At 44.1% G+C, this 26,025-nt stretch overlaps 1 protein-coding gene across 1 annotated transcript in view; it reads left to right on the top strand.

Moving 5' to 3' along the window:
• The first annotated feature begins 5,372 nt into the window (after window positions 1-5,372).
• Window positions 5,373-26,025, top strand: part of CASTOR1 (cytosolic arginine sensor for mTORC1 subunit 1) — an 81,194-nt gene continuing 60,541 nt past the window's right edge. The window contains exons 1-2 of the mRNA XM_068240459.1: window positions 5,373-5,562; window positions 14,341-14,411. Coding sequence (XP_068096560.1) covers window positions 5,450-5,562; window positions 14,341-14,411 — 184 coding nt within the window. The 5' untranslated portion in view covers window positions 5,373-5,449. The remainder of the gene's footprint in view (window positions 5,563-14,340; window positions 14,412-26,025) is intronic.

Raw genomic sequence — 26,025 nt, 5'->3', positions numbered from 1 at the left:
TGATTCTAATCGCAAGGTACATTAAACTAATGGAAACTGCAGCAGCAATTTCCATTAGTGCGATCCAAATGCAATGCGATTTTGGTCAAAGCGCAATAGTCGTCCTGCCGCGTTTTGTATGCGATTGAGCTGTACTATAATTAGTATAGTAGCTCAATCGCATGGTGGAAATTGAAACGCGATTGTAATCGCGATCGCATTTCATAGTGCAAAAGAGCCCTTACAGTTGCAGACACTGGAGTCCTTTAGACCCTCCCACTCAACTTTACCTTGGCATGACTATCAAGAATTAACTCTGTGCTATCCCTTCCCTTACAAATGTTGGCAGGCAGGCGATGTCAGATCCCAAGCTAAGTGCAGTATCTGAATAGATGATCAAGTGTAGTCAAACCATTTGGGTCATCAATAGGAGATGGAGATATGGAAGACTCATAACAGGAAGGGCTCGTTCACACTAGGAGCGTTATTGGACTAAAACGCTTGTGCAATGAATCTCTATAAGAAGGTTCATATCAGCGAGGTTCGTTTTGTGCAGTGATTGCATTCGCGTTTTTATGAATAAAGACATTGTATTTATTCTTTTCCGGGTCAAAGAGTTCACTTCCTGACTTGCGTCAGGGAGTGAATTAAATAAACGCTCAGGAAAAGCGCTTAGAAAAGTGCTTTTCACAAAAATAGAACACTCACCCAAGTGCCAGAAATCGGGGAAAAAATTGCGACAAAAAAAGCCCAACGTGAACGCGAGCGGAATGCAATGTGAACGAGCCAAATGGAAGACTGCAGGGTGATCAGACAGGCCAAGGTCACAACACATTACAATAACGCACAATAATACATTATTGGAGATCTAGCAACACAGGGCCCTGTCAAAAAAGAACCTGTAACAAAAAAAAAGTTCCCCTGGGGGGTACTCACCTCGGAAGGGGGAAGCCTCGGGGTCCCAATGAGGCTTCCCCCACCCCTGTAGCAGCAGGCAGTCCAGCGCTGGCTCCCCCGAAGTGTCCCGGAATCCTCCCTCGACAAGCCTGACAAGCGCTGATAAGCGCCAATTTATTTACCTTTCCTGGCTCCAGGAGACTTGCGCCTGTGCAGTAGAGCAGCCCGAAAGCGATTGACTATTTCCGCCTATCTCCGAAGTGGAGAGTTGAGCCTGCGCTGGAGCCGGAAAGGTACATCCCTACTGTTCGAGGAGCTTTATCTCTGCCGCCGTGGGACCGAGGAGGACGGGGGAAGCCTCAATAGGATCCGGAGGCTTCCCCCACCCGAGGTGAGTACCCCCCAGGGGAGGTTTTTTTCGTTACAGGCTTCCTTTAAAGGACATCCGAGGTGAAAATAAACTGATGAGAAAAACAATTGTATATATCCTAATTCTCATTACTTTTTTAGATATCCAACAGTTTTATTTTATATTTCAATATAATTATAATTATATAAAAATAATTATATTTCATTGTCTCTGCTCAATGACACCTTTAATGAACTATGCCGGAGCGCAAATCTATGAATTATTGGCCCTTTTTTATCTCTTTCCTGTTCTCAGAAGCCATTTTCTGCAAGGAAAGTGTTGTATGGCTGCAATTACTTATCAGGGAAGGTTATACTATAGTGTGACCTGGTCCGACCCAGTCCCGACCCAAGCAGAAACTCTCACATGCATAGCTGATGTTTAACTATTTCAGGCATGGAAAGAAAAAAAAGAAACACAGCCTAATTATTTGTGTGCTTGGCACTGTACATACACATGTCTATCTCATCATGTCACATGTCACCTCGGTTGTCCTTTAAATGGTTCCTGGATTGGCGCCTCTACAGTATGAGCCTGTGCAAACTTCCATGCATGAAATGGTGAACCAGCACCCCGCTCCCCCATGCCAGGTCATAAAGGGTATCCACCATTGCCTGTGTGTACAGGCAATGGCGTAGCTAAGAAGCCGTGGGCCCCAGTGCAAGTTTAGCATAGGGGCCCCTCAAGCATGCTATAGATAACAATTTATACAACACACCAAAATCAATCAAGGACAACCACAGTGTCAGAGGTGCAAGAAGGGGATGGGAAACTGTGTGCTAATGATCACTGCTATTCAAATCAACTATAGAAGTGAATATTATCAGCACAGAACCAATAAAGAAACTGTGTTTGAAGGGCAGGCCCTTTGGAGCCCCTCTTGCCCAAGGGCCCCGATGCGGTCGCTACCTCTGCACCCCTTATTGCTACGCCACTGAGCCCATTAACAATGATGATTGGCGGCACATTGAGGCACCTGTATACCCTATGTTCATGGTAGAGCAGGCCCTGAACAGGGACCCTGACTTGCTCAGAACCATCTATCATGTGTACAAAGCCAACATATGCATCCGCAAGTAGGGAAAGTCCAGCAGAGTAAAGAGAAAAGGCAGATAACATATTCTGGGGAATAGAAATGGTCAATGACTTTTTTGCAATGAAATGCAAAAAAATTCCACGTTGATACAGGATTATGCAAAATGTATATGCAAATATATGTAGAAAATGGACCAATGGAATTCCAGCTTAGCTGGATTTGATTGGTCCACCTCAAGATGCATATATTTGCATAATCCATCATCAAATCAGCTACTGGCTAGGGATGGTCCATGAGATGCAAATAATTCTGAGTTGATGCAGGATTGTGTACATTTTGTATGAAAACTTCTGTGCTTTGAAAATACACCATTTAAATAAAACCTTGCTGGGACTTGATTGGTCCATGTTCAAGAGGCATAAATTAGCATATATTAATATAATCCTGCATCAACTTGGAATTATTTGCATCTCATTGACCATCCCTATTACTGGCCAGCAATGATTACATTCGCCGTCAGCGTCCAAAAACGCTTTGTACTCCTTCAAATTTAATTTTCTACCTGGAGTTCAAATACTTTCATCCATCCTGTAGAATGTAAGACCACTCGCAGGGCTGGTTCTCTCATGAAGCAAGGTGAAACATTTTCATCAGGTGGAAAAGATTAGGGCCCGTTTCCACTGGCGCGGAACCCGCACTGAATTCGCAGACTTTCCCCGACAGACAAATCGTGCGGGGAAACTCTGCCATAGGGAAGAATAGCACTGCCGGCCGAATCGCTTGCGCTAGCGATTCAGTCGGCATCTCCATCCGAAATGGTGCGGGAGGCTGTGATGGGATTTGTCTGCGTACCTGCAGACCCGGAAGTGCCGGCATGCGTCTCGCTGACGTGTGCGGCACAAGTGGAAACAGGCCCTAACAGGGGCAGCATGTTTGTATTGTGTTTAAAGGGATACTGTAGGGGGGGTCGGGGGAAAATGAGCTGAACTTACCCGGGGCTTCTAATGGTCCCCCGCAGACATCCTGTTTTGGCGCAGCCACTCACCGATGCTCCGGCCCCGCCTCCGGGTCACTTCTGGAATTTCTGACTTTAAAGTCAGAAAACCACTGCGCCTGCGTTGCCGTGTCCTCTCTCCCGCCGATGTCCACCAGGAGTGTATAGCAGAAGCCCAGTATGGTCTGTGTCTGCACAGTATGCTCCTGGTGCCATCAGCGGGATCGAGGACACGCAACGCAGGCGGAGTGGTTTTCTGACTTTAAAGTCAGAAATTCCAGAAGTGAACCGGAGGCGGGGCCGGAGCATCGGGAAGTGGTTGCGCCAACACAGGATGTCTGCGGGGGACCATTAGAAGCCCCGAGTAAGTTCAGCTCATTTTCCCCCGACCCCCCTACAGTATCCCTTTAAACTAACAGCATGCAGTCATCAACAGCAGAAGAGGTCATCATTAGGGAAAAGAAGCTTGTTGTGCTGTGTGAGGAGTCTGACAGTGAGTGAGGAGGAATGGAGCCGCTGAGGGTGAGCAGTTTGTTTGTCACAGACTCACAGCCAGCCAGTGTGCTATGGTGTTGAACTGCAGCAACTCATGTGAGAACATTAAATAAGTATTTAAATGAGTAAATTGTCGGGTGCTGTGTAATGGGGGGGGGGGGGTCATCCTCACAAGTTTTCCTCAGGCATCGAAAAGTCTAATGGTGGTCATACACTCGTTAGATTAGAAGCAGATAGATAATCAGATAGATTTTCTGATCTATCTGATGTGCTCAGGAACATTTTTTAGTAGGAACAGATTTCCAATAGATTTCAGTATGAAATGAAATCTATTGAAAATCGATCTGATGGCATTTTTTTGCCATCAGATTTCCATTAGGTCCCATGCAAATTGATAAGCAATCTCTTCAGATAAACCTAGATATTCCATCATGTCAGATCGATTGAAATCGGCCGCAAACCGATCGATCAATCGGCCGAAAATCGGCTGAGTGTATGGCCACCTTTAAACCGCACCGACCACTTGGCAGGGTTCTATGCCCTTATGTGTAAGTACTACCTGTTGAGGTGGCCATACACTTATACAGTAGATTTGCAGCAGATTTGACCATCAGATAGATTCTGTCAGATGCCGGTCAAGTCGAATCTGACAGGAATCTGATGTGTTCCACACACTAGGTACAGATTTCCAATAGATTTCAGAATGAAATCTAAATGCATTATTTGACCATTGCTCCAATGCAACTCTATGGGCCATGGATCTGCTACCAGCAGCAGATCGATCTAGATTTTCCATCCTGTCAGATAGATAAAATCCATCGAAATCAGCCTCAAATTAATCGATCGATTTGAAAGAATCAATTTCTGATCGATCGATTCTATAGTCGATATAGATTCTATAATCGATCGATGGCTGAAATCGACCAGTGTATGGGCCCCTAAAGCTGGGTCTACATATAGCGATCCAGTGGCTCAATTAGACGCTGGATCGCCTCTTCCGCATCCCCGCACGAACCCGCTCATTTGCGCATGCGTCGGATTCGATACTCGCTCGTCCCCGCCGGCGCCGCTTATCTTCCGCTCGATTCCCTGCCATTGTCCGCTCCTGGGGGAACGAGCAGGGAATCGGTGGCGGCAAGATCGGACCTGTCGGATCTTATCAATCGAGCCGCATCAGCGGCTCGATTGATAAGCCAAATCGCAGCGTGTAGTGTATGATGCACATCGCTGACCTGTCCAAGCCATTTATCAGTAGCCCACTCACTGCTTTGTAACTGTCTGCACTATGCAATCTCTATTGTAAAGTGCCAGAAGATTCTGACGCTATAAAATCTAAAATAATGATCAACCTGCAAGTTGTTTATGCAGAAGAAGTGAAGGGAACAATGCCCGTGAAGGGAACAATGCACGTATCGTGTGCCCAGAATACAGACACATCGCGATGCTGCCATTCCCATTCCTAGCACAGGCTGCGCTGACACGCTTTTCCCACTCCCAGCCACAGACTACGCGCTCCAGCATGTGTCACTGCTAGCTCCGCCCTGTGCTGGAGATGCAGCCATTGCACGGAGGACACACCCCCTGCACGCCTGTCCCTTTCCTCCTCAGCACTCATGCTGGCTGTACAGCTTTCCCAGCCATGGATCTGCAGCTGCTGGAGCATCGCGTGCGGGTCACCAGCATTGACAAGTCCGGCCTCTGGTTCTACACTCACCCGCTGGCCAAGCTACTGTTCCTCCGCCACAGGACGAGGTAATGTGTCCGCCCCTTGCTGGGGGATACTATTCTCGCCATGGAGGGGGCTGCACTCATCTGATGCTGGCCAGCCTGGTGGCTTTATTTGCATAGCCAGCTTCTGTCATGTTTACACATGCTATCCAGAAGGGATGGACCATCTTCTCTATTGTAATGGTTACAGTACAGTACAGTAAGCTATGTGCCTTAGTACTTGTGACTATAGCGCTAACTACTACAGGTGCGCGTTTGCAAAAGCTGTGACAGCATATGCCGTGTCAGATTGGAAGTTCGGAGCATGGACTTTTCCTGCATGGCATGGTGTGTAATAAAAGTATTTTCTGTAGCCAAGCCAACACCACCAATGTGTGTAACAATAGTTCCATCATCAAGAGTGCATGCACCTCTATGGGTGCTTCTGAAACATGAAGTGTTTTCATCAGCTGAATTAGTGGCGTAGCTAAGGAGCTGTGGGCCCCGATGCAAGTTTTACAATGGGGCCCCCCGAAGCACTCTATACGTAACAATTGATACGGCGCACCAAAACCTGCCAAGGGCAACTACAGTGTCAGAGGTGCAAGAAAAGGATGGGAAACAGTTTGTTAAGGATTACCACTATTCAAAGTATCTATTGAAGTTATTATTATGAGCACAGGACCAATAGAGAGCTAATACTGTGGTTGAGGGAGGGCCCCTAGGGGCCCCTCTGGCCCAAGGGCCCCGATGCGGTCGCTACCTCTGCAACCCCTATTGCTACGCCCCTGATTAAATTCAAACGATAGCCTCACTCTTTAATAGATATAGTTATTTACAGATGTAATCAACTATTTATAGTATCCTGTACAAGTCTGCTGCGTACACAGCTTAGAGATGGATGTACAACGTCAGTGCATTTGAGCGTGCATGGATGGCTTGACAAGCATACATGTTCATAAAGAGGAGGAGAACATAATGATGTGGGGATAATGCTATCAAGCAAGATAAAGCTAAAAAAGTTGAAGGCTATTTCCTACAACAAGGTCAGCTTCAGATATTAGCAAAAAGTTTTGAATCAGGATTCCCAACACGTAAAATATTCTACTGCTACTTCAGATATTATTAGGAGACAGTTCTGTACAGGACCTTTGTCAACCATTTTACCTTGGAGGAACCGTGCAAATAACTTTTGTATCTCAAGGAACCCCCTGCAAACAATGTTTGCATTTATTTAGCAAGGTGAATGTTCTTGACAAGTGGGTTTGGCTGTTTGTTTCACTAAATAAATAATAATAATAATACCCCATATTACACTGCCACTCATTGTACTGTCTCCTTACCCCCAACTTAGTGCTTCTTTTTACAGTACCCCCTATTATAATGTGCTCTATCATACTTCCCCCACGATGGGGGAAAATGCAAAGGAATCCCTGCAGAGTACTCAAGGAACCCTGGAGTTCCAGGGAACCCTGGTTGAGAAAGCCTGGTACAGGTAAACTGTTGTGGTTCACGCTGAACATAAACATTAGCCAAACAATAATAATTGTATGTCTCTAATGCTAGCTGTACAAAGGTCAATAATGGCCCACTATGCCTATACACTGTGCTACTCATCCCTATTATGGGTCAGTGGATCAGAACAGTTGTCATGCGAGGATCTTGTTTTACTTTAAAAAAAAATCTAAATGGTGGTTTGCATAGTCTGCTTTAAAGTGTTAACTTTGAGTGAGTGAATGTAATGTACTGACAGATTACAATTCCTGCATCAGGTCACCAGCCTATTGACTGCCTGTAAAGGTATGCACAGACCTCAAACATTTGATGGTCAAAGCAACTTTTCACAATCGTTTCAACCATCAACTTTTTATCTGTGCAGGTATTTCCTGTCTTCCTCCCTGACATAAAATGCACCTAAAGGGCCCGTTCAGACTACAAAATGCGGACCGCAACGCATGCGGACCGCAACGCGTACGAACGCACGCATGTCCGCGTTCGTATGCGTTGCGTGGCTGATCCCATCACTGAAAAGTGAATGGGACAGCCGCGCGTTTTTGTAAAATCTGCGTGCAGCATGCGTTCCCGGACCGCACAGGTCCGGAACGCATGCTGTGTGAACATCAGACATTGCACTCTATGCAATGTCTGATGTCGTGCGTTTTGGCCACCTGCACGCGTTTCCAAAACGCGGCTGGAAACGCGTGCAGTGTGAACGGGCCCAAAGTGAGAGGGGAATGGAGTTGTTCAGGGTGTATGGCTAAACGTATTAGAACGTATTAGTATTATAAATACTAAATAATAATAATAATAATAATAATAGAGGAAGAGAATTAGCAGGACAGCCAGGCAATTAGCATTGTTCAAAAGGGAAAAAAATATGGGAGTCTCATTTCCATCTCACCTCGGGTATCCTTTAACCTTCCCAGCGTTCAATTTCCCCAGGATTTCTGTGCAAACAGTGATAAAATTTATTTTTTAAACTTTTTTTTTCCTGTAACTTGCTAAAATGTGTCAAGCAAGGGTCTAGTATACAGTGCAGGAGAGTATTGATGTGTATGCATGTTTATACTGTTCACAGCATGTTTTTTTGAACGGACATTTCTGTCCATACCGCTAGGGAGGTTAAAAAAGCAATTTAACAAGCTAGATCTTCTTGGCTGATGAATGTATCAAAGGAGCCACAGGGAACCTCCTGCTTCTTCTCTCTGTAGTGGTAGTTGGCTGAACTGATCATGAATGATCCTTGTGGCCAGCAAAACTCTGCTACTGTTCATGGCCAAATTCAAAATGAATTTTCTACATGCTAAAAAAAGAAGTTGCAATTGACACATTTAAAGGATACCTGAACTGACATGTGACATGAGGTAGACATGTGTATGTACAGTGCCTAGCACACAAATAACTGGTGTTCCTTTTTTTTCTTTCTTTCTCTGCCTTAAATAGTTAAATATCAGGTATGTAAGTGACTGACTCAGTCCTGACTCAGACAGGAAGTGACTACAGTGTGACCCTCACTGATAAGAAATTCCAACTATAAAACACTTTCCTAGCAGAAAATGGCTTCTGAGAGCAAGAAAGAAATAAAAAGGGAAATTTCTTATCAGTGAGGGTCACACTGTAGTCACTTCCTGTCAGGACTGAGTCAGCCACTTACATACCTGATATTTAACTTTTTCAGGCAGAGAAAGAAAAAAGGGAACACAGCATAGTTATTTCTGTGCTAGGCACTGTACATACACATGTCTACCTCATCATGTCATATGTCAGTTCGGGTATCCTTTAACCCTCCTGGCGGTTTGCAAAAAAATCGCCAGGGGGCAGCAAATCTTTTTTTTTAAATTTTTTTTTTTTTTTTTTTCATGTAGCGAGACAAAGTCTCGCTACATGATAGCCGCTGCTCAGCGGCATCCCCCCAGCCCCTCCGATCGCCGCCGGCGATCGGAGATCCGGAGATCCCGTTCAAAGAACGGGATCTCCTGGAGGGCTTCCCCCGTCGCCATGGCGACGGGCGGGATGACGTCACCGACGTCATCGACGTCGTGACGTCAGAGGGGACTCCGATCTGCCCCATAGCGCTGCCTGGCACTGATTGGCCAGGCAGCGCACGGGGTCTGGGGGGGGGGGGGCGGCCGCGGCGAGAGGAATTGCGGCGGATCGGCGGGTAGCGGCGGCGATCGGGCACTGCACGCAGCTAGCAAAGTGCTAGCTGCGTGCAGCAAAAAAAAAATTATGCAAATCGGCCCAGCGGGGCCTGAGCGGTGCCTTCCGGCGGCATAGCCCGAACTCAGTTCGGGCTTACCGCCAGGAAGGTTAAGTCCATTGCAGCCCCTAAGCCTGCAGTTTTAAGCAGTGGTCAGTGCTGCTTGATCATGAAATTGATTATGGAGGAGGTGCTCATCCTCTCCATAGACACCCCTACCCCCCCCCCCCCCCCAAATATTTATGCTTGACATTCCGCTTTAAAGTATACTTCCAGTGGTTCTCGACCTTTCCAGCGCATGTACCCCATTTGTGAGACATCCCTGAGCCAATGTACCCCTTATGTTTTTTTTATATAAGCCAATATATTATTAGGCAGCGGTTGACCCAGAAATACACATAGTTGGCAGCCTTTTCCCCTTAAAAAACACAAATAATTAGGCAGCAGTTTTCCCCAAACTATACATAATTTGGAAGCATTTATCCCCGCAAAATACACATAATGCAGCAGTGTTCCCCCAAAAATACACATGAGACACTGGTTGCCCCTCAAAATATACATAATTAGCGTTTCCCCATAGCCCTTCTGCCGGACTGCCACCAAAACTTCCTTAGCTGTGGAAACTGTGAGCTGCAGCTGGTGAACTGGCGCAATGTCTGGTGGACACCGCGCCACCACTTCATCTACATGCCTGGCGGCAAGATCAGCAATTTTGTCTGCGGTCCCTGGGGGGACCCATGACAGGTGCCAATGTACCCCCAGGAATCCACGGACCCCAGGTTGAGAAAAACACTGCTTTAGCAGGTACGACTGATGTAAACAATACACACACACACACACACACACACACACACACACACACACACACACACACACACACACACACACACACACACACACACACACACACACACACACACACACACACACACACACACACACACACACACACACACACACACACACACACACACACACACACACACACACACACACACACACACACACACACACACACACACACACACACCTCTCATTTTAGCAATATAGCAACCAAGTGCAATCAGCTCAACTCCAAGTGTTTGCAGAGTGATTTATAGCTGTCAGCTTTTGGAGCACTGACTTCTGGCCATTGATGGAGCTTGGAGAGGGGATATGGATTAAAAGTATCCGCACTGAACCAAGTGTTAAAATTAAAATCAGGGCTGTGGATTCGGTACAAAAATCCACCGACTTCGACTCCTCTAATTTGCATATTATAATTTTGTTGATTGAAAGTATGTAACATGAAATGCATCTCTTAACTGGCAACGCTTTAGGAATTGTAAAATACAACTCAAGTGAGAGGGATGTGGAGGCTGCCATATTTATTCCCTTTTAAACAATACCAGTTACCTGGCTAGCCGAATTGGACAAGATAATGGAGACGCCTAACATTTTGGCGTCATAATCTTTGAACATGTTTTAAGCAATCAAAAGTTGACATATGTAAAAAAAAAATTTTTTTTTTTTTTTTTTGTTATTTGATATGTTTAATTAAAATGTTTTTTTTACAGATATTTAAACCAAAGTTGGTTATAATTTATAAAAATAGCATATCTCAGACTTTTAAAGAGGCCAAATTGTTGGTGCTCGTATGGCAGGTGCTACTGTAGCAGAAACTGCCTGAATGCTTGGCATTTCAAGAGGTACTATCTCAAAAGTAATGACTGCCTTTGAAAGAGAAGGAAAACGTCCTTGGCAAAGCACAGTTGTGGCCGAAAGTCGAGGTTGTCTGAGAAAAACCGTCGGACTCTAAATCGAATTGTTAGAAAAGCTCGCAAGACCACGGCTCCTAAAATCACTGTAGAGCTGAATGAACACCTACAGAACCCAGTTTCTACAAAAACTGTTAGTCTGGAGCTGCACAAATCTGGATTCCATGGAAGAACTGCAATTAGAAAACCTCTGCTCTCAAAGACAAATGTTTCAAAGCGTTGAGTGGTGTAGAAACCACCAGAATTGATCCCTCGAGCAGTGAAAAAATGTGATTTTTCTCTGCCGAATCATCGTTTACCTTATTTCCGACGTACGTTTGGAGACAGCCGAAAGAAACATTTCATCCAGACTGCCTTCTCCCAACTGTAAAACATGGTGGGGGTTCTGTGATGATCTTGGGTGCTATTTCTTGGAAATCCACCGGGCCAATTATTTCCCTTCATGGAAGAATTAACAACCGAGACTATTTAGGAATTTTGGGCGACCAAGTTCATCCTATGGTTCAAGAACTGTTTCCGGAGGGGAATGCCATCTTTCAAGATGCTAATGTCCCAATCCATACAGCTAGAATTGTTAAAGAATGACACGAGGAACATTCTGATGAAGTTGAGCATCTCATCTGGCCACCACAGTCCCCAGACCTCAACATTATTGAGCATATTAGAGATTCATGTAAGAAGTTGATTTCTGCTGCCATCATCTCTAAAAGAATTGGAGGGTGTTTTAACTGAAGAATGGGCTAAAATTCCTTTGGAAACAATTCACAATTTGTATGAATCAATACCTCAGAGAATTGAGGCTGTAATTGCCGCAAAAGGTGGACCTAAACCATATTAAAATATATTTTGTTGATCAAGGTGTTTCCACTTTGTCCAAACCCTGTATATAAAAGATTCCTGTGTACTCATCATATATACTGTACAATCACAATCACATATGTATATCAGACTTTAAAAATACGGGGACTGCCTTATTGAAGCAGCACAAGTAACTATTTTTTGAGTGGTTTATTTCATTTTTGTGTACGGTACTAAGCACATTGATTAATATATATATATATATATATATATATATATATATATATATATATATATATATATATATATATATATATATATATATATATATATATATATATATATATATATATATATATATATATATATATATATATATATATATATATATATATATATATATATATATACACTATTATCTGAGAAATAGAACATTTTATCATATTTTCTATTTTTTAATCAGTTTAAGTTAATTAGAATTTGGTGCATTTTCTTCCGAATCCGACTCCAGGTACTCAAACATTACTCCGACTCCACAGCCCTGATTAAAATACTGGTGAAATGTGCAATACTTACAATATCCCACAATGAAGTACTATTTACTTAAATCCAGTCTTGCATAAGCATAACATCCAGTGATATATTCCTCGGTGTATATAGGGTCCAGTCCACTACCTCTTGAAAAATAAAATGTTGGTGCTATAAGTAGTACTTCCATACTTTTATTAGCCTATACCAGACTTTCTCAAGCTTTTTTTTTTTATTATATTTTTTTTTTTACCCAGGAGGAACCCATCAAATAATTTGTGGATCACAAGAAACCCTTGCATGGGGGGGGAAGAGAAATTATTTTGCAGGGCATATGGTCTTTAAAAGTGGGTGTGGTGTGGATGTTCGTCGTTGTTTAGCCCCCATTACGTTTCTACATTACCAATTGTAGTAGCGCATGTTAGTGTTTCTGGCTGTAGTCTACTTTAGGGAATCCAGCAGGAATTCTCATAGGGAACAGTTCTCCAATCACAGTACCCTCTTACAGAACAAAGCATTGTGATTGGCCAAATAGTGTGGGTGTAGTTTAGTACAACCTATTGGAAACTTAGCAGTTCGAGAGGTTGCCATCCACCCAATCGCGTTAGCTGAATTTTCCTATAAGGTTTTAGACTGGGTCCTCTAGTCTAGACTAAGTAGACTAGTGCCGTGTTTCTTGCAATGGACCCAAAAATTATAGTGCTCCCCTAATTGACAATACTCTTCATTACACTACCCCTTATGGTGCTACTCATTATACTGCCTCTCTTCTACTGCTTTTTATTTATGTGCTTCTTATTATTCTGACATCAAATTTAGAGTTCTTCTTAAACAGTACCACCTATTATTGTGTGCTTTATTCTACTCAACCCCCCACTCCCACCACATTTAGAGTTGAGCATATGAATAAAGAGCACACAGAGGAGCCAAAGAAGTACTTTGTAAAACCTTCTCAGCCCGCCACTGACACGGGAGGGGAAAATGCCAGGGAACCCCTGCAAAAGACATCAAGGAACCCTGGTTGAGAAACCCTGGCCTATACCAATACTTGTATATGCTGATCAGACAAACAAAGGGGAGGAGAAAGTATGTTCATGTGTAATCTAAAGGAGTCCCTGAAAATGTAGAAGCCCAGCTTCCAGCGAAAGATAAACTGTCTTGCTTTTTTTAAATTTAGTGAGTGTTTGTGTGTGTGTTATTGTAAATGGCGTATGTTAGTGTTTGTTCTGCGCTGGAAACATTTTATGACTGGATTCACACTGACATGCATGCTCTGCATTTGGTCGGCTTTATGTCTGGTGACCATGTCTGCATGCACCGTCTTTCATGTGTTTGTGTGTTTTGCGTGTGATCATGTGAGTTGATCTTGCAGTGAAACATATGGTTATATTGATTCAGCTGCTTTTTGTTGTTTTTCCTATCACTGATGCCAGTGTGAATCTAGCTGTGAACGTTAGGTGTGTGGGATTGGGGTGAGGTTTCTCCACCCCACAAGTGCCTTAGTCAAGGCAAAACAGCAGGATATAAGTCCTACTCCTCATAATGCAGAATCTGAAAACTATCAGTGAAGGAATTGCTCATCCTCATCTGAAAAAAAAAAATCCTAAAGGGATTCATTTTGTTGTTAAACTGTAATAGTATTTGTTTTTCATGCAACCTGGGGCTGTTTTCAGTGTGATACCTAGAGTTTTGCTTTTAGGTTAGTTATATTCTGTTCTCTTCACTGCCAGTGGCTGCTTAGAGAATGTCTCAATCTGGATATGAGGTTGCTGCTATGCCGGGTACATGATGTAATGTTTAGAAATGCTTCCTGTTGGAGCTCATAAAGTATATCATACATTTGATAGAACTATGTGAAGTGCATCACCTGTAAATGGCATGATTGATGCTTTTCTTTCTAGCCCTTGGTTACTGTGTAATTTTCTGCTGTCGTACTTACAGTGCAGACTGTGAGATAAAGAACTGTTTTAATGATCAAAATGTCTTTAACACCTTTCTTTACCTTTTTGATTTCTCTTATTTGTTTGCTTTCTTTATCAGATGCAAGTTTTTCAGCTTAACAGAAACTCCGGAAGACTATACGTTGATGCTGGATGAAGAAGGATTTCAAGGTACACGTAAGGCGTTGTTTGTCCTATAACTATTTTATGTGTTCCTATTATAGTTATAGTGCCAACTTCTAAAGAGTTCTTAGAACTATTTAGGGCTCATTCAGAGACACTTTGGTGCTGTTTTTTTCCAGGGCTGTGGAGTCTGAGTCGAGGAGTCAGAGCAATTTTGGGTACCTGGAGTCGGTTTCATAAACTGAGTTGGATTCGGGTGATTTTTGTACCGACTCCACAGCCGTGGTTTTACCCATCTTGATAACATTGCTTTACTGCCAGGAAAACAGCTTCCGTATCACTCAATGGGACAGTACACTTAAGCGTTTGTTGCCTTTTAGGTATTGTTTACCACTTGCTTGTGCAAATTAAAAATGCATGCATTTTTGGTGCTTGGTTTTTCTATGCTTTTGTGTTATGTTTTCATTGGGTCACACATTTATTTATGTTAACTGTGCTTATTTCTGCACAAATATGTATACAGTAGCGCGTTTGAAAAACACAGCTCATGCAAAAACATTGAGAACGCTAAAATGTGTTTCCTATGAGAAAATGCAAGCTCTTGCAAAATGCATGCAATTGTAGAAACTCGTGCGAACATGTTTTGTGCAGCTGCACAAAAGCTGTCAGCCATTCGTCAGCCATTCGTCAGCCGTTCTCACTGTAGTGGTCCACAACCCTGCTGGGTCGGCTTCTTCTGCACCCTTCACCAGGAGCATTTTGTGCAGTAGTGTGCCGGTGTTGTGTCTGATTATGCTGCCTGTGGATTTGCGCTGCCCCGCATGCGCAGTAGGAGACTGTGCGGCCACATTTCCTATTGAATGATGCTGCTGGTGGTAAAATACTAAATATCTCAGCTCCCACACCTCTTACACTCTCCAAATTTTCAGGGTATGGAGGGAACCCCCAGAACGACCTCTGTGCCTAATTGCAGCCCCCGAGACCCGCTAGTTCCCTAGATAGGTTTCTGTAATCAGCCTTCTGAACCAGCGGGTCTCGGGGGCTGCAATTTTGTAGAGAGGTAGTTCGGGGGGTCCCCTCCCTACCCTGAAAATTTGGGGAGTGTAAGAGGTGTGGAATTGAAGAGATTTCGTATTTTACCTCCAGCAGCATCATTAACTTCACACTGAGCATGCGTGATACTCAGTATGGAAGGAAGCTTCTGGGCAGCGCAATCAGACATTACACCTGCACAGAACGCTCCCGACGACAGGAGCGCATTTGCAGAAGAAGTCGTCATGACAACGTTGTGGACCATTACAGTGAGAACAGCTGATGAATGGCTAACTGCGCAGCTGTGGCAAGGGACACAGAGACTACGAGGGGCTGGAAGAAGCCCCAGGTGAGTTTATTTATATTTAAACCTGCCTCATGTATCCTTCAAATGTGAGCTAGCCCATTGAATAACAAAACTAGGAAGAAAGTACCGCTTCACTCCACAGGGGAGACGGTGCTGGAACAGAGGCTGCCCAGCCCAAATATAACCAATGTAGACAAAAGTCCGCACAATGTCTCCTCGAAACAAGTTTATTCAGGACATGTCCCGACACCGTAAAATGTGCATACAGCTGACATGTTTCGGACCGTCATGGTCCTCAATCATAGCTATGTCACAGCTCACAAGAGGTTTAAATAGAGGAGAGGCAAAACGAGAGAGGAATTTGGACCAGCCCACCCAAACTGGGCGGGTAAAACAAAAAGGTCCACACCTCCACAAGTTGCCACTCCTTCGACCAATCTATGAATTAACACAATTAAAACCTAATGCTGGGCATAGACGGTGCGTTTTTTTTTCTCATCAATCGAGCCGCTGATGGTGGTAACGAAAACTGGCTTTTCACCAGACTTAGGTTTGGACACAGCGTGCCTTACTAGCTGGTTCCTAGTAATAGAACTCGCCCTTTGCTTGCTCTTTTCAATAGTCCATCTGGAATATCCCATCTCCAACAGTTGCTTCTCCACTATATAATATTCCTGCAATGGTATGGGTGGAATGGCAACTGTTGGCCCGCAAGGTAGAATTTCCGGCACAGGATTTCCTAAATGTTCTGGTGCAAAAATCGACCCAGAAGCCACATTATCCACCAGGGTTAAGTCCAGATAGTCGATGGAATTCTGCTGCCAATCATGGTTAAACTTAAAGAGACTCCGTAACAAAAATTGCATCCTGTTTTTTATCATCCTACATGTTCCAAAAGCTATTCTAATGTGTTCTGGCTAACTGCAGCACTTTCTACTATGACAGTCTCTGTAATAAATCAATGTATCTTTCCCCTGTCAGACTTGTCGGCCTGTGTCTGGAAGGCTGCCAAGTTCTTCAGTGTTGTGGTTCTGCTATGAACTCATCCTTTCTGGCCCCTCTATGCACACTGCCTGTGTGTTATTTAGATAAGAGAGAAGAGAGAAGCTGCTCTAATCAGCTGGATAAATCGTCCTCTGAGCTGGCTGGGCTTTCACATACTGAGGAATTACAAACAAGGGCAAAGCTGTTTGCAAGAAGAAAAGAGCAGCCTGAAACTTCAGTGCATGGGGGAAAGAAACACACAAATGATCTCTTGAGATTCAAAAGGAATGCTGTATACAGCCTGCTTATGTATGGATGTATTTTCTATGTGTGGACATACTGTACTACATCATCCTACTTCCTGTTTTGGTGGCCATTTTGTTTGTTTACAAACAAACTTTTTAAAACTGTTTTTAACCACTTTTAATGCGGCGAGGAGCGGCGAAATTGTGACAGAGGGTAATAGATGTCCCCTAACGCACTGGTATGTTTACTTTTGAGCGATTTTAACAATACAGATTCTCTTTAAGATTGCAGCCATTATTATTTAAATCCTCCATAAAGGGGTTAAGCTGGGCTGGATCACCTATCCAGATGATCAATATATCTACAAATCTCCCATACCACGAAACACAATCCAAGAGACGCCCCCCACCCCCAAAGATGTGGAACTCTTCCCACCACCTCATATAGAGTTTTGCCAGGGACGGAGAACATTTTGCTCCCATGGAAGCCCCACACCTCTGGAAGTAGAAGATGCCATCGAACATGAAATAGTTGCGGGTCAGGAGATCTTCTACAGCAGTGCACAGAAACACCCGGAGATCAGAGGAAACATTACCATTGGTTCTCTGTTTTTGTGTGCAAAAATGTATTTTACATGTGCTGAATGCCTTTTTATATGCAGACATTTAGCCAACACTTTTTCAGCTGTTAGTTTCTGCATCAAGTACCCAACCATCAGGTTAATGCCGTCCAAATGCTGGGACATAATGTGAGCAGAGGTAAAGTACGGCTGACCATTAATGAGAACGACTGTCATTTACTATAGCTATGTTCCTAGTTTCTATAGATGGTGTGTGCTAAAGTATATTTATCTTTGCTGTCTGCAGCAAGTGTTTATAACCAGGCCGAAGAGGGATACAGTAGCTTCCAGTTGTCTCTTAATCACTGCTGTAAGCTTGCCAAGTACAGACTTTATGGCTTACACTTTGTATGCTCATAGATAACACTTGTATTTAGAATCAGGCAGACAACCAAATGATCCTTCACACACTTTAATGCACTGTCCTCACTGAGTGATTAACTGTAGGAAATGTGTAGTGAAGATCTGGTTCGTTTACAGCAGATTGCTGCTGAGAGATTATGGAAGGTGACATTACTAACCTTAGTCTTAAAAACAAAAAATGAGTTGTTTGGCTGTAATCTTAGCTATACCTGGAACATGCTTGCAGTTTATGCAGTCTAAACTTCAGAGCACTTGGTTCTGCAGTCTCCTGACATTCATAGCCAAGGATCTTCATGACAGATGACCAGCCTTCTGAAGCAAATTTTTTATTAAAATTACTTAACTCAGAGTGAAGCCTCTGGCTAAGCCTCTTAAACACCACTGGTCTAATGCTGGCTCCCTCTGAACATATTTGACAACGGCTTGTTGAGTAAAGTCTTGTGGCCGTGCTGTCGTCCGAATCTGAGCTTTTCTGTACTGGGCTTGTGCAAGTAAGGTCTGTGCTTTCCCAGTGGAACAAAGCCACCTGTGCACTTTTGTTCTATTGGGGTGTGCGTGGAGCAAACTCACATATGCCCACTGTGGAGAAGCATGTTTTTAGATGGGAGTGTGGCCACAAGAAGAGTCCTGGACATCAGTTTTGGGACCTGGGAGGATCTGGGAAGCCTATGTAATATTCACAGGCTTCCCATTACATAGGTAAGTATCTAAGGCCTTTTTTTTCCTTAGGTAGTTGAACTGTGGGCTCAGAAAGCAGTTGCCAAGCAGCAGTGAGCAGTTACCAGGCAGCAGTGAGCAGTTGTGAGAGTTTGAGAGGCATTTCACTGCCTATCAACTGCCCATGGAAAAGAGGCCTTAGACTACTGGATTTTGGCACAGCTACATGAAAAACACTATCCCATTATATCTCTCGGTCCTATAAACTGCTCATGGAAAAGAGACCTACCTTTTTTTTCCATACCTCACAGGTTTGGGCGCTAGTCTACTTTAGGGGACCCACCGCAAATCCCCATAGACACTTTCAGCTGGGCTGCAAAACGGAACAAATGGCTTCCGTTTGCTTGTTGAAACCCCCACAAGCCATATACCCATGGATAGGTAAGCATGCCCTGTAACGAATTGGGAGGTTTTCGGTAACAGAAAGTTTAAATTGGCCGTGTAGGAGCCACCGAACGGCCTAAATCTCGGTTCCGTCGGCCATCTTAATTCTGCTGTGCAGGTCTCTTTCTTCCTCCTCATTGGAGGGTTTGTTAGCTGGCACGCCCCCACCTAACAATCCCTCCAATGAGGAGGAAGAAACGACCTGCAGAGCAAAACCAAGATGGCCGACGGACCCGAAATTGCGGTCGTTCCGAGGCTCCTACACAGTCAGTTCAAACTTTTTTTTTTTTACCGAAACCCGCAAAATTCGTTAGAGGACATGCGTAGCTACCCGGGGATATAAGGCTTGTGGGGGTTTCATCAAGCAAACGGAAGCCATTTGTTCCGTTTTGCAGCCCAGCTGAAAGTGTCTATGGGGATTTGCGGTGGGTCCCCTAAAGTAGACTAGCGCCCAGGTTTGTATGCTGGGTCAATTATTCCAACAGATTAGGTCTTTTTTCCATGGGCAGTTGATAGGCAGTGAAATAACTCTCACAACTGCTCGCTGCTGCCTGGTAACTGCTCACTGCTGCCTGGTAACTGCTCACTGAGCACACAGTTCAACTGCCCGTGGAAATGGGCCCAAAATCATTTGGAAATCTGATAACTACCATCCTACTGTTCAATAAACTTCTGCTGGATTTAAGACTGTTTATCATTTGGTACAATTGGAAACTGTGGTAAATGTTCCTTGATCTGGCCGTGGGTTGATATTCGGCTGCATAGTTTAGGAATTTATGTATTACTACTGAGGCCTTTTTTCCATGAACAGTTGAACTTTGTGCTCAGCAAGCAGTTGGCGGGCAGCAGCAAGCAGTTGGCAGGCAGCAGCAAGCAGTTGGCAGGCAGCAGCAAGCAGTTGGCAGGCAGCAGCAAGCAGTTGGCAGGCAGCAGCAAGCAGTTGGCAGGCAGCAGCAAGCAGTTGGCTGGCAGCAGCAAGCAGTTGGCTGGCAGCAGCAAGCAGTTGGCTGGCAGCAGCAAGCAGTTGGCAGGCAGCAGCAAGCAGTTGGCAGGCAGCAGCAAGCAGTTGGCAGGCAGCAGCAAGCAGTTGGCAGGCAGCAGCAAGCAGTTGGCTGGCAGCAGCAAGCAGTTGGCTGGCAGCAGCAAGCAGTTGGCAGGCAGCAGCAAGCAGTTGGCAGGCAGCAGCAAGCAGTTGGCAGGCAGCAGCAAGCAGTTGGCTGGCAGCAGCAAGCAGTTGGCTGGCAGCAGCAAGCAGTTGGCTGGCAGCAGCAAGCAGTTGGCTGGCAGCAGCAAGCAGTTGGCTGGCAGCAGCAAGCAGTTGGCTGGCAGCAGCAAGCAGTTGGCAGGCAGCAGCAAGCAGTTGGCAGGCAGCAGCAAGCAGTTGGCAGGCAGCAGCAAGCAGTTGGCAGGCAGCAGCAAGCAGTTGGCAGGCAGCAGCAAGCAGTTGGCAGGCAGCAGCAAGCAGTTGGCAGGCAGCAGCAAGCAGTTGGCAGGCAGCAGCAAGCAGTTGGCAGGCAGCAGCAAGCAGTTGGCAGGCAGCAGCAAGCAGTTGGCAGGCAGCAGCAAGCAGTTGGCAGGCAGCAGCAAGCAGTTGGCAGGCAGCAGCAAGCAGTTGGCAGGCAGCAGCAAGCAGTTGGCAGGCAGCAGCAAGCAGTTGGCAGGCCGCAGCAAGCAGTTGGCAGGCCGCAGCAAGCAGTTGGCAGGCCGCAGCAAGCAGTTGGCAGGCCGCAGCAAGCAGTTGGCAGGCCGCAGCAAGCAGTTGGCAGGCAGCAGCAAGGAGTTGGCAGGCAGCAGCAAGCAGTTGTGAGAGTTTGAGAGGCATTTCACTGCCTATCAACAGTCCATGGAAAAGAGGCCTGACCCAGCAGGCCTGAGGTGTGATCAGTTTTAGTTTCGTACTTGAATTGGAGTCTAGGGATGTTCAATGAATAGCAAATAATTCCAAGTTGGTGCAGAATTAAGCAAATGTATCCATTTATGCAAATGTATCCATTTTGAAAAGGTACCTATCAAATTCCACCTTGATGGAATTACGTTGGTGCATTTTCATGCTTCATAAATTTGAATACGAAATGTGTTTAATTTTGCATGAACTTTGAATTATTTGCATCTCATTTACCGTACCTGTTGATTTCTGATCGGGATAGAAAACTGCAGAGTAGTCACTCTTTAATTATTATTTTTTTTTTTTTTTTTTTTAAATCGGGGAGTTTTCAGTTGTACAGTATAATTGGGCAACTATCGATGTGCCTGTTTACCTTTTTAAAAGGATGTTCATAGTCTTACATTATAGTCTATAAATCCACTGTAAGGTATACCTGACCCAAGCTGAAACTACCTAAGGTAAGCACAGAGGTTCTATGCTTTGTCCATTCCTTTCCTTGTGGCCCCTGGTCCCCGTAATCACTCTTTTGAAAAAGATAAGGTCTCTTTTCCACAGGCAGTTGAACTGTGTGCTCAGTGAGCAGTTGCCAGGCAGCAGTGAGCAGCTACCAGGCAGCAGCAAGCAGTTTTGAGAATTTGAGAGGCATTTTACTGCCTATCAACTGCCCATGGAAAAGAGGCCTTAGACTACTGGATTTTGGCACAGCTACATGAAAAACAACACTATCCCATTATATCTCTCGGTCCATGCGTGACAGTGTGGGGTCGAGAAGGAGATGGGAATGGGAAGCGACTATACACAGGCTTCCCTCTACCTAGGTAAGTGTACCCTTTTTTTTTTTTCTTCTTCTTCTTCTCCCCCCCCCCCATCGCCTCGGGTTTACTTTAAGGCTATTGTACTTTCACATTGCACAGACCGTATAATTACATAGCTACTTCCATGCTATTTTGTGGTAACTGTACGTTCACCTTGGGTGATCAATACTCTCCAATTTTAGGGGGTTTTGCTGCACTTCCAGCACTGACCTAATTTCCACAGAGTTTGTCTTCCACATTTCACTTCTATGGTTTGTTCTGCTTTATGCAGTTTCGAGTTATATACCCACCATTCATTTGATGCTGGTTCACTGCAGTCTCAGATTTATTTAATATTAGACATGAAGACATTTACAGCAGATATAATCCATGGGATTGAATTTATCTGAAATGCTGAATTGTGTGTGCCTGAGGGGTGGGGGTGTTTGTACGCGGTAGGGAAAAGGTCATTGTCTGACAGCAACAGATCAGAATTCTTGTCTTACTGATGGAACTCACTCAGTATACTGTATGTAAAATCTAGCTTCTGGGGGTTACTGAAGTCACATTTTAGACATTTTCTGTATTTAAGAGATGTAAGACGATAATTGTTTTATGAGTTTTGCACTTGGTGGAGTGAATGTGTGGATATCACTAGTACCAAACAGCTTTGCTTTTGAGCTTATGAGCCTCCTGGGGGTCTGCTCATGCCTGTGTACTGCAAGTGTTGTCTCATCACGCCTGTGTGAATTTTCAAAGGTGTTGCCAGTGAGACTATATGGCATTTGGTTGGTGGCGAAGCAGGTAACTAAAGACTAAACATTTCATTCCTACTTTTCCCATGTGTAGAAATACATTTATGTGTTTTATATTCAAGAAGTATTGAATAAAAACTGCTGCTAACTACACTCACGATAAACTCGAGCTCCAGGCAAAGATGTCATGTGTTTCAAAATTGCATTACCAGTATATACCACTGCTTGACTGCAGCTTTGCACCTATCCATACAAACATAAGGTCTCTAGAGCTATGAGGCAAACCTCAGGTCAGATGCTTGCCTAAAGCTGGGTACACACATGAGAAGTCTTTGGAAAATAAAGATCAAAGATTATCTGCTGATAATCTTTGTAAAAAAATTTTTTTCAAAAGATGCAGATGAAAGATATTTATATCTGTCTTTCAGATTCATCCTGGGGGATCTGATCTGCAGATGATTGTTCATTAAACAAGGTGTGTATGAGATCTCCAGATATTTCTTAACTTCTGTGCGCGCAAGCCTTAAGGCCCATACACACGTCGGATTTTTGCGAACGACCCGTCGTTTGAACGTTCCGTCGTTCGCACATCAAATCTGGCGTGTGTACAGACTATCGTTCGGGTGATAAGACTGGTTTTCAGCGATCCGCCGGTCGGATCGCTGAAAACCAGTCTTATCACCTGAACGATAGTCTGTACACACGCCGGATTTGACGTCGGAACGACGGAACGTTCAAACGACGGGTCGTTCGCAAAAATCCGATGTGTGTATGGGCCTTTAGTGAAAAAGAAGGCATTAAGTAGACAAGACTACGAAAGCATTTTTGGGGTGTTTTGTATAGACTGATCTTTTGCATGCATACAGCATCTTTAGAACGATCAGTCTTTCAATCCTATGCGACAGATTAATTCCTCAGTTTGCAAAGATTTTTATCTGATGTGTGTACTCTGCTTATGAAGAAGGGAAGCCTCTAGATCCTGCAGAGGCTTCCAACGCCGCCCTCCTCACCACAACACCTGCACGGGACCCTCCTGAAGATCACAACTGCGCTCCTTTTTATGCAGGAGTGCAGCCGTGCTGCACCTTGGCAAGGACGAACACAACCGCGCAATAGTCACAGCTCTGGGTTACTGCACAGGCGCACTCATACTTGTGCATGCCTGCCTATGACCATCATGCTGTAGTATGATTCTGAGCCAGGCCGCTGCCCACTTAGCACTGTTTCCTCCGCTGGTGATTAATGGTCATATTTCCAGCACTCTTCATCGCTGCCACAATCTATATATTGAAGTTAATCTAACCTGGGCAGCCATTTTCAAGGGAAACCTATGATTACAGGTTGATTCCATCATGTAATCCATCTTATTATTGCTGTGTTTGTCTACATTAGGTTTAATCTGTAGGATCTTTTAGGGATCAAACCAAATATACTGATTTAGCAAAGAACTTTGCAAATGATTGTATGATGACCATGTACACTGGAAGATGTACTGATCTTATTTCCCACCTCACTCCTTTGATATTGATATGGTCAACCCAAGGAGGCTGTTCCCCCTATTCTTTCACTGATACAGTGGGCTTTAGCATACATCATGTTTGTGCATAAGGCTTGGCTTACACATAAATCTGTACTTGTCCAGTTATGTCTGGTTGCATTAGTTTTGTCTCACTGGACTGGAAATGTGCACCCTTTTTGTGTCAACACAGCCATAAAAACACATACAAAACTGATGCCAACTGTCAAAAGCTGACAGGACACCTAACAACTTGTATTGAAAATTGCTATCAACGGCATGCTATAGACACACAAATGTACACTTTTTAGTTGTGAAAGTGCTGAGTGTGATGATGGGGTATAGTCACTAAACTGCAGTAATGAGAATAACATACATAAAGTATTATGTAGGATGAGTAGGGCGCAATGCGTTGCATGTAATGTATTGCTTTAGGTTCTACTCCACGCGTAAGACTTTACGTATGTTTTCTTTATTGCAGTTCAGTGAAAATATTCTGATGTATTGACAGATGCCTTAAGAAATCTCTGTGTGCAAAGACCTGAAATGGTTCTATTTTAGCGATGTTTTACACAGAACAGCATTGAAATTGAACTTGGTTGGATCTCTTTGGCAGAACAGGAAAGGAAATTAGCGCAGGAAGGAAGGCAGACGCCCTGTCCTGTTCAGAAGCTAGCAGGGAGCTACCTTTTCCTATTGCTCAGTGAACATGAACATACACATCTCTGGAGTGACTAAGCATATGTTAGCTAGAGAGGCACCTATCTGTATTCCAGACACATTTAGTCCTGCTTCGCTGCATTGTGGTAATGCTCTGATTCATTCTTAATCTGATAATTATTCCCATAAAACTGCTACTTTCACATATTCTGAGAAGCTTCAGGGAATTTATTCTATGTCTAAATGATTTTGGATTTTTTTCTCCTTTGGATTGTGACAGAATCTGGCTGCCTTGGGTAATGTGAACAGCATATTCTCATGTATCACGTCCTCCTAAAACTCTTCACAGACGTCACAAAGTAGGGCACAGCCCATAGCTGCCTGTGTGCATGGGATCTGTAAAGCCAAGCATGCCATGCCAGCATTGCCATTATATGCTGCATAAGAAAAAAAAATAGTTTGATATTGTGACAAGGGATTAGAACCTCTCCATTGCTTCCCTGTGTCCTATTTCCTGAGAATATCTGTCACTTCCTGCCCAGCTAGTAAGTGGGGAACTTACTAAGGAGAGACACAGACTGCAAAAGTTGCACTAGTCCTTTATTGCTGCTAATCATTTCCTAGAGCCTAGATTACTATCTAGCAGTATCTGGATGGAGTTTGTATGTTCTCCCCATGTCTGTGTATGTTTCCTCTGGGCACTCCGGTTTCCTCCCACATCCCAAAAACACGCAGATAAGTTAATTGGCTTACCCCTAAAAATGGGCTCTAGACTACAACACACTACACGATATAGACATATGACTATGGTCGGGATTAGATTGTGAGCCCCTCTGAGGGACAGTTATGTGACAAGACTATATACTGTACTCTGTACAACACTGCAGAAGATGTTGGCACTGTATAAATACTAATAAAAGCAGCAAATCAAACAATAACATTTCTATAGCGCTTTTCTCCCATAGGACTCAAAGCCCTTAGGCTCTCTTGGTAGTAGGATGAAGTATTAACACATCAAAAATATTTCTCCTCGTGGATTTCCCAGGGAGAGGAAATCTTTCCAGTAGGATCTAAAATGTAAAGCTTTGTAGTGGAGTTGTTAATTTTTACAGCAGATATGCTATGCACTTTGAAGTGGCACTTTGTCCCTAGAGGTTTGATTTGTAGCTCTTCTGGAGCAGTCTTTTACATTGTAATTGATATTTTATTGCTCTCTGTGTCCATTTGTGAGATCTCCTCCCTCTTCTGTCGCAGTAACAGGTGTTCACAAGGTTACATCTCAACATTTGACAGCAATAAAAGGTAATGTGTGGAATGGTTACATTAGCTGTGAGGGCTTTTATCATGTTGTCTCCTGCAGACTAGGAACTCTTCATAAAGTGGCTGGCCCTTAAGCCCTG

This window comes from Hyperolius riggenbachi, chromosome 1 (genome assembly GCF_040937935.1).
Source record: "Hyperolius riggenbachi isolate aHypRig1 chromosome 1, aHypRig1.pri, whole genome shotgun sequence".
Taxonomy (NCBI): domain Eukaryota; kingdom Metazoa; phylum Chordata; class Amphibia; order Anura; family Hyperoliidae; genus Hyperolius; species Hyperolius riggenbachi.
This window is presented reverse-complemented; position numbering and strand designations above follow the sequence as displayed.